Source organism: Urocampus carinirostris, chromosome 10, assembly GCF_059441175.1.
Source record: "Urocampus carinirostris isolate Australia breed hairy pipefish chromosome 10, RoL_Ucar_1.0, whole genome shotgun sequence".
In the NCBI taxonomy this organism is placed as follows: Eukaryota; Metazoa; Chordata; class Actinopteri; order Syngnathiformes; family Syngnathidae; genus Urocampus; species Urocampus carinirostris.
Window position 1 is genome coordinate 23,168,449 of NC_142358.1, and position 22,260 is coordinate 23,190,708.

The following is a 22,260-nucleotide window of genomic DNA, read 5'->3' on the forward strand; positions in this document are numbered from 1 at the left end:
TGACAAAATACATGAAATAGTACACACAAAACACGAGAAAATTAATGCTGAAATAAATAAATGACAGAATTTATTCATATATGAATACATGTGCATCTATGTCATATATATATATATATATATATATATATATATATATATATATATATATATATATATATATATATATATATATATATATATATATATATATATATATATATATATATATATATATATATATATATATATATATATATATATATATATATATATATATATATATATATATATATATATATAGATAGATAGATAGATAGATATATACATAACAAAATACGCAACAAATATACAAAAAATGCATGACAAAATAATTGAGAAAATACACAAAAAAATACATAACAAAATAAATGCAGAAATAAATAATGAATTTGAATAGATTACTATTGTCTCATATATCTACATATTATTTATATATTTATGTATGTGTTCATTCATTTATATGGCATATATCTAAGGGTATTTGTTTGTTCATACATTTATTTCTTCAGATGGCAGGATCGATCCTTCATAGTTCTCCAGTTGGCTCTGGTTATGAATGAGGAGCCTTTGTATCGATTTATCTGTTAACGTTGCCCTCATCCATTTCGCTCCCATCCTTTATAATAATTTGGGTTACCGCAATGTCAGCAAGTTGTCCCAGCTTTTGTGTTTACCCTCCTCTCAAGTCTTAAACTTAAAAGGCCAATAGCTGTTAGATTATCATTATTTAATATTCATTAGGCTTATTATTATTCGTTTGGAGCAGATGAAAACATTGCCGAGGGCCACCGATAATAGTTCTCTCTTCTTTCCTCTTTTATATAGTTAGGCATACTTTGTAAAGCAGGCTTTATTTGTTTTCAGACCAGCACATTTCTGTTGTAAAAATAATTAATTAGGGTTTGTGATTAGTATTTGAACCAGTACCTAATCCTTCTCATATGTAATAAGCTACAAAGGAATGTCATGGTTGTGGTAGTTCTTTGAAAAAAACATACCAAAGTATTTTGATTTTTGAGGGAATTTCATTGGACCATTATTGTAGCATGTGGTCATTGTGGTTGTCCCAGGTATAATTTTGACACTGCAATGAATGACTTACAAAAAGTAATAAATAAAATATATGTATATATTATTATTATTTTGTTTTATCAGTTGCAGCTGTATAAACGTCTATTTATTTTGACAACATTTTTTGCCAGACATCTTTTTTATCTGTTATTCACTAGCCTGTATAAAACTTTAGAATACATTATATGCATGGGAGATAAGCATTGTTTATTAAAATGTGAGGGGTGATTAAATAAGCCACTGTGGTTTGAATTCAAGAGGCTTCATACTAGTGGTAGTATAAAATGCTTAGTATATACTGAGGTGCCGATTTAATTTATTATTTATTTATTATTTACGATTCTTGATGATTGTTACTCTACAAATATTGTGATTCAATGTTTGTAAAAACATGTTTTTCCTGTTTTATTTAAAAAAAAACTAAATAATAATAGTGGCATTGGCACCGTTCATCAATTATCAAGCCTTTAAGGATGATTTCAGTAAGATAGATATCCATTAAATGGCAGCAGTGGCTTTGAACAGATCTCTTTTCACATATTGAGGCAGCCCCCACTTCATTTCTCATGCAAATGAGTGTTTTGTAGACCCCCACGTACTGAAGCAGTCTAGTGCGAATCTCAAGGCATAAACAAGTGGGCAACAGAGCTTCAAGAGAGCTTTTTCCTTAAAATAAAATATTACTAAGTCCCATCGTCATCGTCTGGCCAGTGAGGGCTGACGTTTTTTGCGTGCCCAAGGAAACCTAATCTCCATGGTGCTTATTCCACCAGTAAAATTGGGCCCTGAAATGTTTTTGTAAAGTTCAAGTATTAATCATGGATGGTTCATGCATCCTAATAATAAAGTTACACTTTAGAACGGTGCCTCCAACCCTTTAGAAGTTGACAGCTACTCTTTGTAATAATTAGCATAAAGGGCTAACCGTTTGATACGCATTTCTGAAAGAAATTATCCCGTTATTACTGTGCTGTTACTATGTAATTACCTGGTGAATTATTGGAAGTAGGGTTATCTAGACTCAGTTAACCATTAAATGAGTCATTTTACTATCAAATCACAATGACGCAGCACTGGTGTGCTAATTTCTGAACACCCCATGAGCACCATGTTGCTGACCCTTGCTTTAGAACAGGGGTGTCAAACTCATTTTAACTCGGGGGCCACACGATAGAACAAACACTCTGTCGGGGGCCGGACTAGTATAATTAAAGAGAAAGAAAAAGAGAGAGAGAGAGAGAGAGAGAGAGAGAGAGAGAGAGAGAGAGAGAGAGAGAGAGAGAGAGAGAGAGAGAGATACAAGTACAGTTTCTTTGTGAGAGGCACCTGGCTTTGGCAACATCAAATTGACATATTTCAACCTGCAGCTTGTTTTTCTCTTGCGCTTCTCTGAGTGTTGTCTTGCGGGCCGGATTCAATCCCTTAGCGGGCCTGATATGGCCCGCGGGCCGCCTGTTTGACACCTGTGCTTTAGAATAAGGAAGTAATATTTCAGTTGTGCCATTTATTTTCAATGCTTCTATTTGTTTGTAATCCTGACATGCGATTTATTTTCCAGGAAGTTCCCCACACAATGTCCTAAAACGTTGATATATGTTCTATACATCCCATTCCTTACCTACTGCTATGAGGGAAAGAAAAAAAAAACTATAAAAGCCAAGTGCACCTTTTAAATTCACCTCAGCAACTGTAACTTTAAATTCATTTTTGAAAGTGTCGTCCCACACCAAAGCAAACCTAATTTCACATTTACATGTCTTCAGATTATGCTAAAGTTGAAACTAAGAATGTATTCATCTATCTGATTTTTTTTTCTTCAGCGTGGGAACTGAAGCAGAAAATTAAGTTTATGATGAGTTAGTCAAAACCTTTTGATAAAGTTGCAAAAGTGTGCTCACTTTCAGAAAAGTCCTTTCTTTGACGAAATGATTCATGGTCAACCTTTTTATTTTACTTTGTGTTCTAGGTTAAATACCTCTACTTCAACATATAGCTACTGGCACATATATAAATTAGCTTACAAGGTTGTTAAAATAATTTGGTTGTAAACTGCTTTTTAACCCTAGGATGCATGACCAAGCAATAAATACACTTCTTCCATGAGTGGGATCCATATGACCCCAATTTAAATCAATTGCATTTTTTGCCATTTACTTAAGACCTGTTTTTTTGGGTTAGAGATTAGATTTTTAAAAATAGACTCATTTATTTTTTGTCATGTTATTTTGTCAATAGATATTTGCACTGGGGCACCACGGTGGCGCAGTGGTTAGCGCGTATGCAGCACAATTCTGAGGTCGTGAGATCAAGCCTCCTGTGTGGAGTTTGCATGTTCTCCCCGTGCTTGTGTGGGTTTTTCTTCCAGCACTACGGTTTCCTCCCACCTTCCAAAACATGCATGTCAGGTTAATTGGCAGGTCCAAATTGTCCCTAGGTGTGACTGAGCGAGTGAATTGTCTGTCCCTGTGTGCCCTGCGACCGGCTGGCAACCAGTTCAGGGTGTCCCCTGGCCACTGTAAGAAGATGGCTGGGATGGGCTCCAGCGGCCCTGTGACCCTACTGAAAAACAATCAATCAGGTGTGCTTGTGTGTCATTATGTCTGACTATATGGAGGACGAACAGAGAACCTTCAATAGGGCTAGACAATTGCTGGTCCTGTGTACTTTTCTCGGGTGGTTGGATTGCAGCAGTTTTTTCACACCTTGTCATTGCTTCAGGTTTGTTATTTTGGGTTGATTTCCAGTCGACTTTTCATGTGCAGAGTCACAAGCTACTTAGAAAGCTTTGTGAGGAAGTGTCGTCGTCCATTGGTGATACCTGTGTAGAAGTCAGGTTGCTGAGCGCTTAATATCAGTAGGCATTTAGAGCGGCAATATCAATCGTATTGTAACAATGTACCATGAGCCACCTGTGTGTCTGACGCTTGTTGACAACCATCTGGACAGCGCCTACTCTTTCTTTGCTCTGGTTGTAGAAAAGGATTGTTTCTGTTTTTTCTTTGGCTGCTTTCACCCACTTCTTGTTGTGGTGCATTGTGCTAAAGAGCATGGTCATGCTGCCATTGATCCCGGATTCAGTATTGTAGACACCCCTGGTCATGATAGCCTTCATGACTGCTGGATGTCTGGCTTGTAGTCAGACCCTTCTCCAGGAGATGTTCTGCAAGAGGCACACCGGTGAAGAAGTTGCGACCCCCCTGATTCTTCTGATGTCCTCCCCTGATTATCTCCATGTGTACAAAATCTTATCAATTGGTTACCTTTTATTACAATACATTTTGAAATATTTTAAAAGTTTCACAAACAATAAAATTGTTAAGTACGTAATTTGAAGCCAAACACGGACACACAAGCAGCATTGACAGTGTTATTTTGGGGGAAAGGGGATTGAAACAAAAGGTCCTTCGTACAAGGAGGAGGCAGAAAAAATGATTAAAACCACAGTCCAAACAACTCATGGCTGGAGGAATGGTGGCAGTTTTTCGGGGGGCACAACGCAGGCGACAAGAAGTGGGATTTTTGGCAGGCAGGAAGCGCAACGATATGACAACCAAGATTGTCAGCGCAGTCCATTTCTACAAAACCCCTGATGAGGGGCTGATGTTGATAAAAGGCTGCAGATGTGGTTGTTCTCCTGCACCACCTGATGAAGGATGGCACACCGGATCACGACAAAAATAATGAATTGTATTTTTATAAATAGAATAACGTTAACTACCTTACTAAACGAGCTACTATAACATTTAGCCAATTTTAAAGCTAGCTAAATTGGGCTTACTTTGGACCTTATGTGTTTGTTTGTGTTAGCCAACATACTGTTAGCTAACAAGAAAGTTGCCTAATTTGATAACACATTATACTCTTAATAAAAAGTAATCCGTAACATATCTCAGTTCATATATTGAAATAATACTTTCATGTACTTCATGTTGCTGTGTATAAATGACCTCCTGGGTGCTTCGGAATGCTTATGGAAGAGTTGGGGTAGTGATCGAAAATCAGCATTTATATCACGCTTTTCAAGTCAATGAATACCTCCCAAAGTGCTTTTCAATGTGCTTCACACTTTCGCTTTTACACACACTAACTAACCGATAGCAGTGTCAGCCATGCAAGGCAACTACCTGCTCATCAGGGGCATTAGGGATTCAGTGTTTTGCCCAAGGACACTTTGACATATAACACGGAGGAATTGAACCTGCGACCTCTTCAAATACTAATGACATTACGTCATTAGATATTTTATGAGGAATACCTAGAATATAACAATAGTAGAACTTTTATGTTTAAAAATATTGACGAATAACAACCCATGGGGTCATTTTTGACCCTAATTATGCTTCCAAGGGTTAAAAATTGTGCATTAATGTAACAGTCTTTTTTCATTTTCTGCAGTTCCAGCAAACATTTACAAGATGTCAGAGGACATGACGGTGAACGAGGGCAGCAACGTTACACTCAGCTGCTTGGCAACAGGCAGGCCAGACCCGCTCATTACCTGGCGGCTGCTCAACCCCTCAGGTACGATTTTTCAATTCAACACTTGAATTGTCAGCTTGTTGTTTTTGTTCTCCTCATTGTGCTTTTTTGTGTTTATTCATATTGTTCTGTTTTCTCCATTGTCTAACATCTCTAGTACTGTGAATAAAAATACTGTGATTATGAGATAAAATATGATGCTATTTGTATGTCATTTATATCAATAGTGGTTAGTGTTCGGTGCTCTCACCGCCGCAACCCAGGTTTGATTCCAGTTGCAGCCAATGTATTAAGTTTGTGTTCAGCTGTATTTATCGACTGATCGATCATTGCACAAATACCATAATAAAATGTGTGTATAATGCTCATCCAAACCTTTGATTATTTTAACATTTAACAAAAAATGTACATTATACATAAATAAATATGGTGCCATACTTTCCAGACCATTTGTTTCACAAAATTGGAGACGTATACAGTGAAAACATTAATATTTTAGTCTGGAATATAAAATGCAAAATATAGCGAAGCAGCCAAATTATTGAAAAGGAAACTGACATTTGCTGTGGAATATGTCACAAATTGTCAGCATAGAAGAAGAAGCTAGAGGGAAATAATGCAATTATTTTGACAAAATAGACGAAGCTAGTTTACAAGTGAAAAACAATGTTCATTTTTGGCTTGTTCACAGCACAACATAGCATGAAACTGACAAACACGTGTTTCTTGGGGGCAGGGGACAGCCCTTGACTGGTTGCCAGCCAGTCGCTGGGCATACAGAGACATTTAGCCATTCACACACTCAGCAGGAACAATTTGGACCTGCAATGCATTTTTGGGGGCATGGGATGATACTGGCATGCCTGAGGAATACTCAGACTCAGGGAAAACATGCAAACTCCACTCTTGCAGGGCGCTAGCTGGAATTAAACCAACAACTTATGAAGTGTGAGGCAGATTTACTAACCAGTCCACCACCATTACATCTATTATAATTTATCGCATGAAAAATACAGTAATTCACATTTGTATATTTTTTACTATATGTTTTATCTTACTAATCTGTTTTTGTAAGTCATATTGGATCTTTTCATGTGCAAATCAATGTCATTTTTTTCTTACTGTTTTTTATGCATGTGTTTAAGTGTCTGTTTTTAGCAGATTCACTAAAGCAAGAGGGGTTTCTGCGACAGTTCTTGTTTACGACTTGCAAACACAACGGTCCTTTTTGTTGTTGTTGTATTGTACCAATATCAATGTGTTGAATTCCGTGGTAGAGCATGTTGGGGGAGCCGGTAATGATGTCCAGCACTCAGTGATTTCACTGTAGCACTCCGTTGCCTGGCATTGAAATAACAGAACCTGCTTGGCTAACAAGGTCTTCCAGAACAAGGGGCTGTCAAATTGTAAGGACACACGTGACATGGGTTGAAAAAATACAGCGCATGAGGCTATAGGAGGTGCGGGCAAAGTTTTGGAGTAGCTGGTCTCATTGAGTTCCACAACCTATCCATTTTCTCTCATTTGCATTGATAAATATACATGCAATGCAAAATATATTTCTTTTTATATTTGTCTTTATTTGACTAGTCTCATCAAATTGGTTTAAAGAAAAATAATACAGTAGGTTTCTGTTTTAAGCACTTAAATTGATATTTAGTTTTGTAGTATTTATTTAGTATGTGTATTTAGTTGTAGGTGAGTTAATGTGTTTGTGATCACTGTTAAACTTAGAGAGTTTTGGAGTACAGACCACCGGTAATTATTTTATCCTTTATTTTATAAGTTGGATGTTTCTTTATCAAACACATTCCACAAAAGTGCCAGAACGGAAACAGGACCCAATTGCATAACGTTTACCACAAGTTTTATTAAAGGAAAGAGGAAGGGCTGCACCCACGATCTGGTGTTCGCAGACGCGGGAAGCAAGTCGCTCTCATACTCGGATTGTGATCCGAACACGGAAGTGGATGTTCTGTAGCGAGCGATGGCAGTGTCAGGGATGGAAAAATTGGTCGGTAGCCGGGACTGGGAGAGCGAAAAACGTGGTCGTAAGTCGGGACGAGAGAGCAGACTTGGTTGGAATCAAAACGGGTCGTAGCCGAAGACAAACAGGAGCAAAGACAAGACAGGCGGGAGTCAGGGTTGAAAAAGGCTTGCCTATTATACACTGAGATTCGAAGACAGACTGACAAAAGGAGAGTGACAGGACTGGGTTTAAATAGCAGTGAAACCAATCTGTCAACGAGCCGCAGCTTGCGCCACACGGGCGGAGCCAATTGGGTGCCATGGCAACCGTGACACATGAATTGTTTTGGAATGCAATCGTTAGCTTAACAACATTGTGTTAGAAATGAAATTGAGTTGAGTTCAGGCCAAATAAAACATTTTCGTTAAATAAAATAAAATATCACTTTTTGGTAAAAATTTTAAAAGAAAGTATTATAAAAGTTAAAAAAATATTTAGTTTGTGGTATGGTAGAGAAAAATTTAGTTCTTTCTTTTCTGTTGATTTATGAAGTACTACTATTTCTTCGTGTCACTGTTGGCAGATTTTAGCAAATGTATATATTTTAATTGTGAGAAATTTCTATTCGCCCTGTATTTTTATGTTAATAAATTGGCAGCTCATGTTCTGCCATAAAATTGTGTTAATAGAAAGACATTCATGAAAAAGGAGTAGGAAGGATAAAAATATGATATACATCTTTTGTTTGATCCAATTTTTTTTTAAACGACACTCATAAATGTTTGTGAACCGAGAACACTAAATGTTCATTATTTGGAAATGGATTGATGCCCAACTTAAGTTATTCTGTAATCTGAGGTGTTCTGTTTTCATTTATTGCCTCATTGTGTTCCAGATATTTTCGATGCTTTTCTCTTTTTCTGTAAAGTAAAAAGCTACAGTTTCTACAAACCCATAGGCAAATTTTATAATTTACAAATGTGTTTGTTAATTGTGCAAAGTAGTAGTATCCTTGAATACCAACGTAATTGTTGGCTTTTGAGCTTTGCAGCGATCAAAATCGAGGTGATTATTTTCTTTGACCCGGAGTGAACTTGAACAAGGATGTCAAACTCAATTGCAGAGAGGGCAAAAACTCAAACCACAACTTTGGTCGCAGGCCGAACAGGATGAATATTTATTGAATACATTAAAACTTGACCTTTTTTAAACATATATATGAATTTAAAACAGACAGGAATATTTTTCCAGAATAAACAAACTTAAACATTGAATAACTTAAAAAAGTGTTGCTTTCCATAAAAATATCTCCTGTCAAAACTATACAAATTTGAAATTATGGAAAAAAACAGAAATATAAATAATATTTGTGCTTTTCGCTTTGGGATTTTGCTTTGGTTAAAAATATATAGTGGTTCCTCATATTCTTCTTTAACTCTTCAACTTTCTATATCTTCGGCTCTTGATTCAGGTTTTTCAGCTTACTCTGATGTTTTGTCTTAGTAGTAGTTCGGTTTTTCATTGAATTCCTTAATTACGTTCACATTAGCTCCACAAAGAAGACACACGGGTATACCAGCAATGTCAGAAAACATTTATTCATCTTCCGATCGGTTTTGAAAGGCTCCTTTTTCCGAATAACATTTTTTTTCGGCCATTGTGAGGTTTTAGCATCCCGGTAATCCCAAGCAAAGGAAACGTCACCCTGCTTTTCTCCGTTTAGCCTTCCGTTTCATCCTGATGGATAGAAGTTCGTTCCCAGGTGTTACATCTACGCTTCCTGACACTAAAGACTCACTATAAATGCACTTGTCGGTTTTGTTTTTTAACCGGCGACATGTTGTTTGTCAGTAGTTTTCAAAGTGTCTGCGCTCGTCAGGCTACAACTAACTCGATTTAAGCGGGAACATTTTTGCAAAGTCTTGTGGCGGCAGTAGAAGCGCTGCATTGTGGGATCAGTAGTTTGAGAGTTATCAGCTTTACATAGTGCCCGGCCATTATCGTAGATTTATACAAAATTATTTCACGGTCTGGATATAGTTTTATGCGTGGCTGGATGTGGACGGTGAGTTTGACCCAATTGGACTCCAGAGTAATCCCTTGTTTTTCATGGGGGTTACTTTTTAAAGAAGTGTCGCGATAGTTAAAACCTGCAAAATAGAAACATTTATTTATTTGTGAGATATAAGTAATAAATGATAAATATGACTGTAACAAAATAACAACTACTACGTTGTGTCTACTAGGGTCCAAGAGGGCATGCTTGTTAGCTTGTTGCTTTTATGTTCATGGTAAAAATGAAGGAGTGGTCATCTACTGGTTGGTTCGCGAGTGGATGGCGACGCCTCCTGTGCAGTTTCAGTTGATCCAAATCAGGTCCACTTGGTCCAAATTAGGTGCGCAACCAGAGTTGAAAAGGAGAGCGCGCATATTGCTGTATATTTTTGGAGAAGCCAGAACTCAAAACAGTAGCGTGCTAACTCAAGTCAAGCTAAGCGAGACACAACCAGTGAGTCCTCCTTTATTTCTATTTTGTATTTTTTTTTTATCTGTTGACTCTTGTGATTGTTGTGTTGGGTTTGTCACTTTAATATCACTGTACGAGAAACAGGCTCTTGAATACCTGTCATTTTAAAACGTGTACGACGTACAAGAAAATCTGGACGGAAAAACGCAAATTTGTCCATTTTGGATACCAACCGGTACACACCGACTATGACGAAATGGCAAATCAATCAAGTCAAACAAGTTTGCCGCGGTAGCCTCTCCCGTTTTTTTTTTTTTTTTTTTTTCGTCGCAAACGAATTGAGCTGTTTGATGCTACTGTGCAGCACGGCGGCACAGTGGTTAGCGCGTGTGCGGCACAGTTCTGAGGTCGTGGGAACCTCCTGCGTGGGTTCAAATCCAGCTATCGGCCTTACTGTGCGGAGTTTGTATGTTCTCCCCGTGCTTGCGTGGGTTTCCTCCGGGCACTCCGGTTTCCTCCCACATTCCAAAGACATGCATTTCAGGTGAATTGGCCAGTCCAAATTGTCCCTAGGTGTGACTGAGCGAGTGAGTTGTCTGTCCCCTTGTGCCCTGCGATTGGCTGGCAACCAGTTCAGGGTGTCCCCTGCCCACTGCCTGATGATTGCTGGAATGGGCTCCAGCATCCCCGCGACCCTACTGAGGAAAAGCGATGCAGCTGATGAGATGATGCTACTGTGCGCATGCATCTGCCGCCTCGGATTTCATGTGGTGGTTATGTAGTGAAAGGAAGTCCGTCTCTTTTTGGAGAACCGGCTTTTTTGGCTCAACTCATTAAAGAGAGCCGGATCTCAAAAGGCTCACTTGCTTTGATGCACTATATTACGAATCAATATTGTTGTATAAAGAAGTATAAAAGGAGAAAATGAAAAAAGACAGGTTTGTGGTTATCCCTATAATCAGTATATTAAACAATAACTTAATTCAGAAATGAATGAATAATTTGAATAAGAAAATTTATTATTCTACTTAATTATATTTGCATGTACTTTTACCTTCTACTGTGAATGTCCAAGCTACTAATTTTTGAACTTTTTTTACAATAAAACTCATTCATGTCGAGCAACTCAGTATCTCACAACAAAATATTAATTAACAATATATATGATATAACGAAACACATGTACAATATAACATGTTAAACTATATAAATAAACACGTTTGGAAAAAAAATATGGTGTAATTTATTTTGTATTTTGTAAGGGAAAATACAACATTTTGTAAGGGCGTGGAGCCAATGAGGTTCACAGGTATGCTCTTGCAAGTTGTTACGTAGCCACAGCAGTATGCCGGACCTGCAGCACTGCTATTGGTTCCTCTCCTGACTCAATCTCAGTCTAAGTCTCTAAAATCTCAAAATAAATAACAAGGAGCACCCACTGGTCATCAATATTTCTTTACACTTTTCTGACTTTTCTCACAGTCCGATTTAATTGATGAATATGTTTTCAATGCTGAAATACTAGTGGTTGCCGTGTTTCGCAGTTTGTTACGGGTGGTCACATTGACTTGTGCATGCGCCCGGGTGTTTGACTGACCGCATACACCAGCCTATCACTGTCGTGCACACAGACGGTCACACCCACCCAAAACATGCTTGCTCAGCCTTCCGTAACCTGCACCCGTCATAGCATTTACTATGTGTACTGTTTTGTCTGCAGCACAACACAATGCAACATAAAAATCCGCAAAGTATCAAAACTCCAAAAAGTAAACCTAGATACAGCGAGAGATTATTGTACTGGTTCCAACATTAAGTCAGTACATCTCATATTAGCACAAGAAAGGTGATAAAATGTATCCGTTTAGCTGTGATTTACTTCAAAAGTATAGTGCCGCAGAATAGACAAGAATACTGATCTTTTGATCGACTCAGGCTAAAATACATCTGAACGTTTCAATAAGCTTGTCGAAACAATTAAGTCAGAGAACATTTGAATTCTAGTGCTAAGCATTTGCTTCATCGTGATTCCATGAAGAGCGCCAAAAGTCTGCAAAACATTTTCAGTTGCTTACCTCCATTATTCATGATAACAGAGCCAATGCCCTTGAGCAAGTTCAGTAGCCCTCAAGGTCCTCGCCCACATAAGACTAAACTTGGAATCGATACCACGACATTAACGATATCTTCCCTAATGAAGCGATTTGGACCACCGCCCAGGCACTTATGTCCTATGATACAGATGGATATTGAAGTCATAAACCTTTTAGGACAGTTTTTGGCAGCGTAGGCCCTTTGAGTTTTGATGCTGAGTGCCTTTGACATCTGTCCTAAGCTAGGCTTGTAACACTGTGGGATGTGTTCCAGGAGAGGGTTTAGAAGAATTTCCCTGTGGATTATTACTTCAAACCTTAACGGATACACATTCACATGCGCAATGCCACTGAATGAGAATCAAAAGAATGAGGCACTGTCAATGACTGTGCCATTTAGCATTTTATTCATTCATCCTTTGTTCAAAGTTGTCACATCCGCCTCAAGAGCATTTTCCACTGCTTATCTTGCTTGGTGTCAATCACCATGTGAAACCAACATACAGCTCACATACAATATAATATAGATTTTGCAGCAGGTTATGAGAAAAAAAAAATTGTTTCAATAATTGTCTGTACTGGGAGTTTAAGACATCTATTTGATCCAGAAGAAAGGGATGCAATACCCTCCTGATTGTGGCAGTGAACAGAAAGTGAGCGCAAGTGTCTGTACTGTTTTACCAACAGTTATCAACAGTTTCACAATTTCCGGGTCCTTATCAATGGGTGATGAGTTTAAAGTAGAGTAAAAGATAAAAATATGGAAAGGAGATACCCAAGAATTTTCTTCTTGCAAGGTGAACTTGGGAGAGAGCCCAAACCTTAGATAAGAAAATTCAACCTGTTCCAAAAACCCTAGTATAAGCCCTTTATTATTATTAAATATCTGTAGGTCACAAAAGCAGATCCATCCTAAAGGGTGTGGAAATCAAAGGACAGCAACACGATTGGCCGATCGTTACAATCATGTAAACAGTACATAATAGTAAAAAAAACAAAAAAAACAGTGTGCAATAATAGTCAAAATAAGGAACCGGCAATCCTTTGTTGGTGTCCAATATTAAAAATAGAATAAACTGATCAATGGGTCATACTTTTTTAAGTACATGCCCAAAAGTCTATATTTAAGTCAAGTTTGAATATATACAGAGGAAGAGTGTTTTACATACACTATGAATTTTTCAGACAAAATGTTTGTGTCAAGGTTAAAACTTGAGTTTGTGTTAGGATGAAGAAAAGAACACACTCAGAGTCGGAGATTTAGGTTTTTGATAGCCCTTCCATTGGAGGCGCGTGCTTCCAACATTGGCTCAGGAAAGAATCACTTCCCACCCATGGCTAGAAATGCATTTATTGGAAAGCACAGGCATAGAACAACACATTCGATTGGCTTAAGCGGGGTCTTATGAATACAAGAAGAGAATCTGGTATAGACAGAAAACACATGTTTAAATGAAGTGAATAATGCTGGTCGCTAAATGGCGTGTGAGCATAATAATTGAGCAGTGAGGATAGTGAAACTTTGTAACATAAACGATACAATGTGTCTCTGTAAGAAGAAAGGAATGTAAGAAGGGAGTCAAGCTCTTGAGCAGGCTTCCCGGCACCAAAGTGAAGAATATCTTGATTGATAGTTAGCGGGCCCCAAGAGGATACAATTGTAAGCTCTTCCCAGCACCAAAACGAAGGCCATCTTGATTAATAGGCCCCAAGATGATACAATTGTTGCAAGAATACACACAATCCTGCATATAATGTTTGGCTTCGTTAAGGTACTTTTGAGGATAACATGATACAAAGGCACGTTCAAAGTATAATCAAACTATAATTTCCCTTACATTTTGTGTCATGTGAGTCAGTACTACCAACATTTTTTGGAGGTCAAATGCCAAAATTGGAGCCAGGGTATCTCTTCAAGCATAGGTGTCAAACTCTGGCTCGTGGTCCAAATTTACTCTTATACTACAAAACCCCTGATGGTCTGCTGTTTTGGGGGCGCGTCCATATAACTCCACAGGAAAAGACACGCCTCCTCTTCCGTGTTAGAAAGGTCTATGGTAGCGGTCATTGATGTATTAAGAAGGCAGTGAACCGTCTAGGACCTAGACTCTAGGTGCACAATCCTTTGTGCTCACTCTGTATCCCCATTCCTCTCACCCGGACTTCACTGCAACGTCAAACTACACTTTGTTACTTCACCAAGAAATGGCAAAAGGAAAGGCAAAACAAATTTTTAGACAGGTATGCCTCACCTCTGTACCGAAGTTCCTCAAAAACTCACCATGCTTGGTCACACTTACTTATGTGAGCAACTTTTCTCCTTAATAAAGCTAAAAAACTATCTCAGAGGAGACATTTGACTGACAATTTTATTCGACAATTAAAGGTGGAGTCCGCAACTTAAATTTTGCTACTCTCTGCCGCAATCTCCTAGCCTAAAGTAATGATCGCAGCCTCGGTCATATCATTCCTCAAGTACTCATAAATTATCCTTTTTTTTTCATCTTTTTTGAGGTTTAGGTTAGGGTCCGGACTGTATTTGAAAAAGGCTTGTGATGATGAGTGTGATAATGAGATAAGACCTATTGTCTTTTCTTATTTCATCTATGTCACTATTGGCCTGGTGTTTTGGATTCTGCACTTTTACCATTGCTATCTGGGTTTCATTCTCATTGTTGTGCAATTGTCTTCAGCGATAAAAATCGAGTTATCAATAATTGAAAAAAATATGATAATACTGCGGTATGCAATTTTAATTTATTTTTTTCGTACTCAAGATGCACCAGATTTTAAAGCGCATGTTCAAGTTTCTGGCCAATTTCTTTTTTGGGTGCTCCTTATAGTCCGGAAATTACGGTAATTTGTTATTACTGATACGCTAGTTGCATTCCTACATTTCTCTTCACCTAAATGATGCTTGTTATTTTATAGCATTGTGTGCTAGGACTGGCATATTGTCACTTCACTAAATTGTTTACAATAAGCACCCTACTGTATGACACCTATGTACCCGTCACACTATGAAGATAATGAGCACAGCATGGCTTTTTCCTCTCGGGCCTGGAAATTCAACACTGGTCAAGAATACACACTATCTCAGCACTTTCTTATGTCGTCTCGAAGCCATTTGTAAAGAAAAGAAAATCCTTAGTGGGTCTGGAGCCTGGAGGAAGAGCAATATGGATAAAAGTGGCTCAATGACACAAACATAGCCTAATGGACCTATCGTGCCATATGTTGAAATAATTGTTGAAATAATTGTATAAAAAAATACCTAAAAATATGTGACCTATAAATAAAAAAACATAGAAATAAAACACATAATACCTAAATATATATGACATACAAAAAATGCATTTTTATATATACTTAATGTGATTTACTTTGTAATTTATTTATTTTGGTTTTAATTTTGTATATATTTGTATTTTCTTGTGTATTTTGTCACAAGAAAAGGTTCTCTAAATGAGGCGAGTAAAATAGACCTAGCTTTTCACCTATAGCCGATTCATCCTGCACTGATAAACCAATAGGTAAGTGTCAGGCAATTGGCCCGCCACCTCATTTAAATAAAAAAAAATTTTGTTACAAAATTCATAAATATATCCATAAAATCAATGTATATAATATATATATTTAGGTATTACGGGCAGCACAGCGGGGCAGTGGTTAGCGCGTGTGCGGCACAGTTCTGAGGTCATGAGATTAATCCCCCTGTGTGCAGTTTGCATGTTCTCCCCGTGCTTGCGTGGGTTTCCTCCGGGCACTCCGGTCTCCTGCCACATTCCAAATACATGCATGACAGGTTAATTGGCCGGTCGGAATTATCCCTAGGTATGAATGAGCGAGCGAATTGTCTGTCCCTGTGTGCCCTGCGACTGGCTTGCAACCAGTTCAGGGTGTCCTCTGCCCACTGCCCGAAGATAACCGGGATAGGCTCCAGCATCCCCGCGACCCTACTGAGGATAAGCGGTGCAGATAGTGGATGGATGGATATTTAGGTATTACATCAATCACTTATGTGTTAATTTATTTCTATGGCATATGTTTACATTTCTAAGTGAAAAAATTGGAAGCTGCCAAATTATACATTTTACGCCGACTAGACAAGCATTGAAGGGAAAATGTCGACAAATCATATCTTTTTTGTGAAGTCGATCGTTGGAGCACATAAATGGTCTGCATTTTTATAGCGCTTTCCAAGTCGCTTTACAATGTGCTTCACACTTACCCATTCACACACACTCACACACCGATAGCAGCGTCAGCTATGCAAGGCAACTACCTGCTTATCGGGGGCATTTCCTGGGAGTGCTCAGGAAAAATCATCTAAAACTGCAGCTGCAGGTGTCCTTTTACAAAACTACAGTCTAGAGCATCCTAACATACTGCATTACGGTGTGGTATGCTGGGTGCACAGCAGCAGACAGGAAAACGCTCCAGAGGGTCATCAAAACAGCCCAGAAAATCGTTGGTTGCTCTCTGCCCAGTCTGGAGGACATTACCTGCTCTCCCTACCTCAGCAGAGCAGAAAACATCATCAAGGACTTTTCTCACCCCGACCACCACCTCTTTGACCTGCTGCCTTCCGGCAAGCGCTACAGGTCACACAAAACAAAAACAAACAGACTCAGAGACAGTTTCTTCCCCAGAGACATTACCACCCTAAACACACACCGCACAAAAAACTGAAAACTCCCAGAACCTCATACGAACGTAAAATGGTACTCATGCCTATGTTTCTTGCACAATGTTGACTGCACTATGTTTACTGCTCACCTTGCACAATGTTGACTATTTGTTGCACTATGTTGACTATTTTTGTATCAAATGCATATTGCACAACCCTTACGATACCAAACTGTATGTAACATCCTACACGCTGACATTTCTTTGTGTAAATATTGTGTAAATTATAACTATAACCTTATCCTCCTTGTTTTATAACCTTATCGTCTCTGTTCCTTTATCTTATTGGTTTCTTTTATCTTCACTGTGAATATGTGAACTTGGAGTGCCATGCCCAATTTCGTTGTCACAATATGTTAGCTCATTTTGTAACAATGACAATAAAGGTATATTCTATTCTATTCTATTAGGGATTTACTGACATATAACAGGGAGGAGCCGGGAATTGAACCTGCGACCTCTTAATCCCAAGACTATACCAACCATATTTAATGACAAAATACATTACAAAAACACAGCAAATACGATATGAATAAATACTTAAAGAGATAGGCCATATGAATAAATGAACACGTAAATAAATCACTTAATAGCTCAATGTATCACATACATTTCTTTTTTTTTTAATTCTAGCCCAAAATGAACATTCCACTCAAGGCTTTGTTGGCCATCTTTAAATCGTGGCTGCATGGCCCAGAAATTCAACAGATAACTGCTGTGTGTCAGAGAGGCATAATTTTGTCTCTTTCTTCTACTGACTTTCTACTGTCAGAACTGCAGTGTGAGCGGGTTGTTTCTGGGAAATAGGTTGAGGATGTTTTGTTGTTCGGTGGTTTAAAAGATGCTTACACTGGGTTGTTCCCTAGTAACATGTAAAATTGTAGCCATTCACCTCTTTGGCGTGATTTGCTGAATTGAATGCACGACACACAGTAGCTCTACATTTTGCAATGAATATGTAGGTCTGTCTTGCTTAAAGGCAGAGACTTGTGACAAATAATAATTGAAATTCCAGGGTTTTTCATTTTGCCCATTGGATCTTCATCACCAATATCTGTTAAAAAGAGCTACTGTATGTCTATAAGTATTGAGTTGTTCTCTTGGTCACGCTAACTACAAAAAGATGCTTTGTGGACGGATTTTGTGAATACAGGCTCCTTTTTGCATGCACATCGTGCACATTCAAAGTTTTCGAAAGAATGCGAAAAACAGATCTTGCACATATAGAAGAAACATACAAAATAGTGTCTGTTCCACATTGGTTCGAAAAACACTTGGGTCAAAAAAAAAGCACAATCCACTACTTGGATTATCATCATGTTTATTTGTGACACTCTTAATCACAAGAGGTATTAAAGAACTGCACAGACCACATACTATTGTAAACTACAGACTATTATTACACCATCCCCTGATCTAAAACCGACATGAGGGCAAGGAAAAACTCAAAACTTTAGCATGAGCAAAATGAAAAAACAAAATTACCCAGACAGCTTTGTGTAAAATAAACCACTTTTGGGGGTATTATTCTAAACCAAAATAATGTCTTGTACTTAAAACTAAAATGCAAATTTTGGGGGGATGGTTCTTTTGACTAAATTTCTGTTGTTTTTTTAGATTTTTTTTCACCCAACATTTCAAGAAATTATATTTTGTTGTACATTTTGAACTAAATAACACAGTTTAAGAAAATAATCCAATATAAATAGGGCGGTTCTAAACAACTCACAAAAATTTTTGGAATGTTGTTTGCAACAAAACACACATTTTCTTGTTATTTTAAAGGGACAGTGTGTATTACATCTTCCCGGAATAAGAAAAACCCCTTCATTCATTAAAAACAAATAATTTCGATTTAAATAACAAGTAAAATGATACAGTATATTCATGCATTTTTAAAGTACTCTCATGTTAAAAAAGTTGCATTTATTTTACATAACATGAACCTCATCTAAAGGTAGCTGACATCATTGTCTGCCAGCTTGCTGCTTCGGGTACGTATAGGCCTCAATGAGGCTGGGCAAAAAAAATGTGAATTGAAATAGAATGTTTTGGTCACTTTGAGTGTCCTTGTGCTTTTTGACACTCATTCTTGATTTCACTACACCACATAGCGTCATCTAGTGGTCAAATAATACACACTGTCACTCTGAAGAAAATATTCAACTTTGATGTGAATTTTAAACAACAAAAATTGGAACATAAAACACGGATTTTAGATGGTTTGAAACAACGGTGTTTGTGGGGGTTGTTTCTGAAAAACAACAAAAGGCGTGTTGATTGAATTGGTCAATGTTTAACCGAAACTTGGGATATTTTTGACCCAAGTTATTTTTGAACTTCTAGAAAAACTTTAGTCATGGGAACCTATGAAAAATCATAGGCAGAGCAACTCAAATCAACTGTTTAACATAAATTTGCACTTGCTCAATAAACGCTATGCTTTGCACAGTGGTGAAATCACGCTGATGAAAGATGCATGAGCATATGCAAATGACATCTTGCTGCTACTTGTTTTTTTCCGTCTGCACACTTCCAGTCGCTGTACACCCTCAACAAAGTACGACTGATTCGGGTTTCAGGGCACGATAACTGTTCCTTTTCCCGCATGTCCGACCGCTAATCAAAAGAGAAAAGTTGCACCGATGTTAATTAGAATCCAGCAGTCATTTAGAAGATAGTTCCCAAATGTAGATAAATCCCTGTTGTCTTTCACCTTGCGAATCCCCATAGGTCTTTTTTGCTTTTCACCGGTAATGCGGAAAACGCATTGTCTTTGTAGCGTCGCCCTGCATTAGAGGTGAGATCAAAATGCCGAGCCCGGCCTGAATTTCGTGTCGGGTCAGATGTCTGATGTCAATCGTTACATCCTGGTTCAGGCCAGGCCGGGCTTCTCTTTTGTTGACCTTTTTCTAAGTATCCACCCGTCATTGTTCTTTGTTTCTTTCTGTGTGTGGATGATCCGCGGAGTACAATTTTGTCAGTGCATGCGCTCAGTGGCAAGCTCGCTCGGTAGCACTGTCGGACCAAGGGAAGCAGTGTGCGGTGGCGTAGTCGGCCCAAATCACCCTTCCTCCTGAGTCCTCACAAATAAAATAATGAAATTCGGGTTTCTTCAGACTGTTTCGCAAATGTTCTGATTTCGTTTTCACCTTAATTGTGTATTTGTTTACATTTATATTTTACAAGTGTGATTCAAGGCTAGAGCAAAAAGAACATAATGAGATTTTAGGACAATGGAGAATCTGTATGCATACATGTCGACGCTTTCCCATATTTTATTAGTTTCTTGTTTTTCTTAAATTGTGTAGACTGTACATTTTTCGAACAGGATTTTTTTTAAACTAATCTTGTCTTGCCCATTTCGGCTGTGTCTAGATCGTCGCAGTCACTGATTGTATACGACGTCGTCATAAACTGCTAATAGTGTCGCAGTCTAGCAAATGTTATCCTCGAGCACGCATTTACAGACGCTGCCTGACTAACGGACGTAAGTTTAATTTGTTTGTAAGTTGCTTCTGTGCTATATTTTGTATGTTTAAGGTTCATATAAGTATTTTTAATGCTTGTATAAGTAACCTGTATTGTTTTATACTAAAAAATAATCATTTCATGAAATAATATGCTCTATAAAAATAACTAGAGTTAAGTTTAACTTACTTTTGGAAGATGAGCTTCATCAGCGATCCAACCATTTTCTCAACAGCATCAAGCTTTTTTATTCCACTTTCATTTCAAATGAAACAACTCGCCTCTTCTTTACACTTTACATCAAACATATTGAATGGATGCACGAGATGTTAAAAATAAAAATGTAGTTTTTAGCGCCCTGGAGATACTCTATAGAATGGTTACACACGAACTAGGAAGAGGAAGCGGATTTCTTCTTCGAGGTGGATGCTGGGTGACCTCTGACAGCACCACACGCCGGTAGCGGCGGAAAGAGGCACTACAGTAATGTCCTGTACTCGAGTTAGGGGGGTCACAATACAAAATCTAACTAACAGCAATGTCCGGATAATTTTCGACATCCCGAAAAATTTTTTCGTATCTACCGTTTTTCGTAACTCGAATGTTCGTAAGTAGGCGAGCGTCTGTATTCCGTAAATACAAATAAAATAAATAAAATAGCTTTCAAAAGATAGATACCTTTGTATTTATTCTACATTGTCTGTCTTGCTCTGAGTTAATAAATGCTGCGTTGTTTTTGTAAGGTTCATTAATGCTAAATAAGGGAAATTTCAATCAATAATAAGGGGAGCATTTAGCTTATTAAGGTATGCAAATTGTAAACCTTTATCATTGCACCAAACTTTAAGACTACTCTGGCATTTTGTTTAAATATTTCATCATTTATTATAATTCCTTACTTGTTGTCTGTGACTTTATAATTTCTTGCCATATACCATCTAATCATGCTATTTTCCTTCCTATAACACTCCATCATCCTCATTCTCCGTGGTTGTCACACTGATTTGCTCCTTTCTGCTGATTACCAATGAAATATGAATGTGATGTGCAGTCATTCCCAGCTTCATGAGCCTATCCTAATGTGCCCACTTTCTATTAGTCTTCAATGTTCCTTGCAAAACCTTCAAGGTGTCTTCATAGTTTTTATCCGTTTATGCATACATGCTCCAAACTTACCAAAGTGACATTTTCATGGGCGCTTGCTCTTACTAATTGTACAAATACTCACGCATCATTTTTCCACTACGTTATAATTGTTATACTTATTAAAAACATAATATACATATTTTTGTAGTCGTTGTCTTCTGCATTCGGTCAAAGGCGTGGGAAATGTTAAAATTGTTGTTAACTGCTGCGTTAAAGTGTAACTGAATTCATTAGTTTACTTTTGTAGTACATTCAGTTAGACTGGAAGCTCAAATGTGTAATTAGACATGTCTCAATTTAATTCAATCCATTTTTTTCAACAGTCTCTTTTCCCGTTATAAAAAATGGCAGCATTGCATGTTATGTACCTATTGTACATGTTAATTGGCAGGTTTAGGTGTTACCCTGTTTAGATATTATACACAGACAAACTGATCTTAATTTAACGTAACTTTCGTTCCTGAATTTAAATTATGCCTCATAGTCTATACATTTCTAAATCATGTGCTCGGATAATAGTAAATAAGGGCCTTAGTCTTTCACTTAAAATATTTTCGCTGTTTCCTCTTGGAAAACCACATAGTTTTTCATAACTTGATTAACACTCTTTCATAATTGTTATCTTATGTTAATTAGATGTGATGGTATTTTCCATCTGTACCACTGAGATTTATTTGAAATGTCATGTGCATTACACATCACTGTATTTTATGAACAATGGCACACTCCTGGCATAGATCGCACTAGGCTAAAAATGTTAATTCAGATGGAAAATAGTTGTAAGAACAGAAGTTCAGTGCTAAGGGCTTTGAGAGTGCAGCCCCCAAAAGCATTCTACCTTAGTGCTAAAATAT

The 22,260-nt window shown here is 37.7% G+C and overlaps 1 protein-coding gene across 2 annotated transcripts in view; it reads left to right on the top strand.

The window, feature by feature from the left end:
* Positions 1–22,260, top strand: part of lsamp (limbic system associated membrane protein) — a 379,231-nt gene that overhangs the window by 331,771 nt on the left and 25,200 nt on the right. For both annotated transcript variants that reach the window (XM_088345225.1, XM_088345224.1), the window contains one exon: positions 5,488–5,613. In XM_088345225.1, coding sequence (XP_088201351.1) covers positions 5,488–5,613 — 126 coding nt within the window. The remainder of the gene's footprint in view (positions 1–5,487; positions 5,614–22,260) is intronic.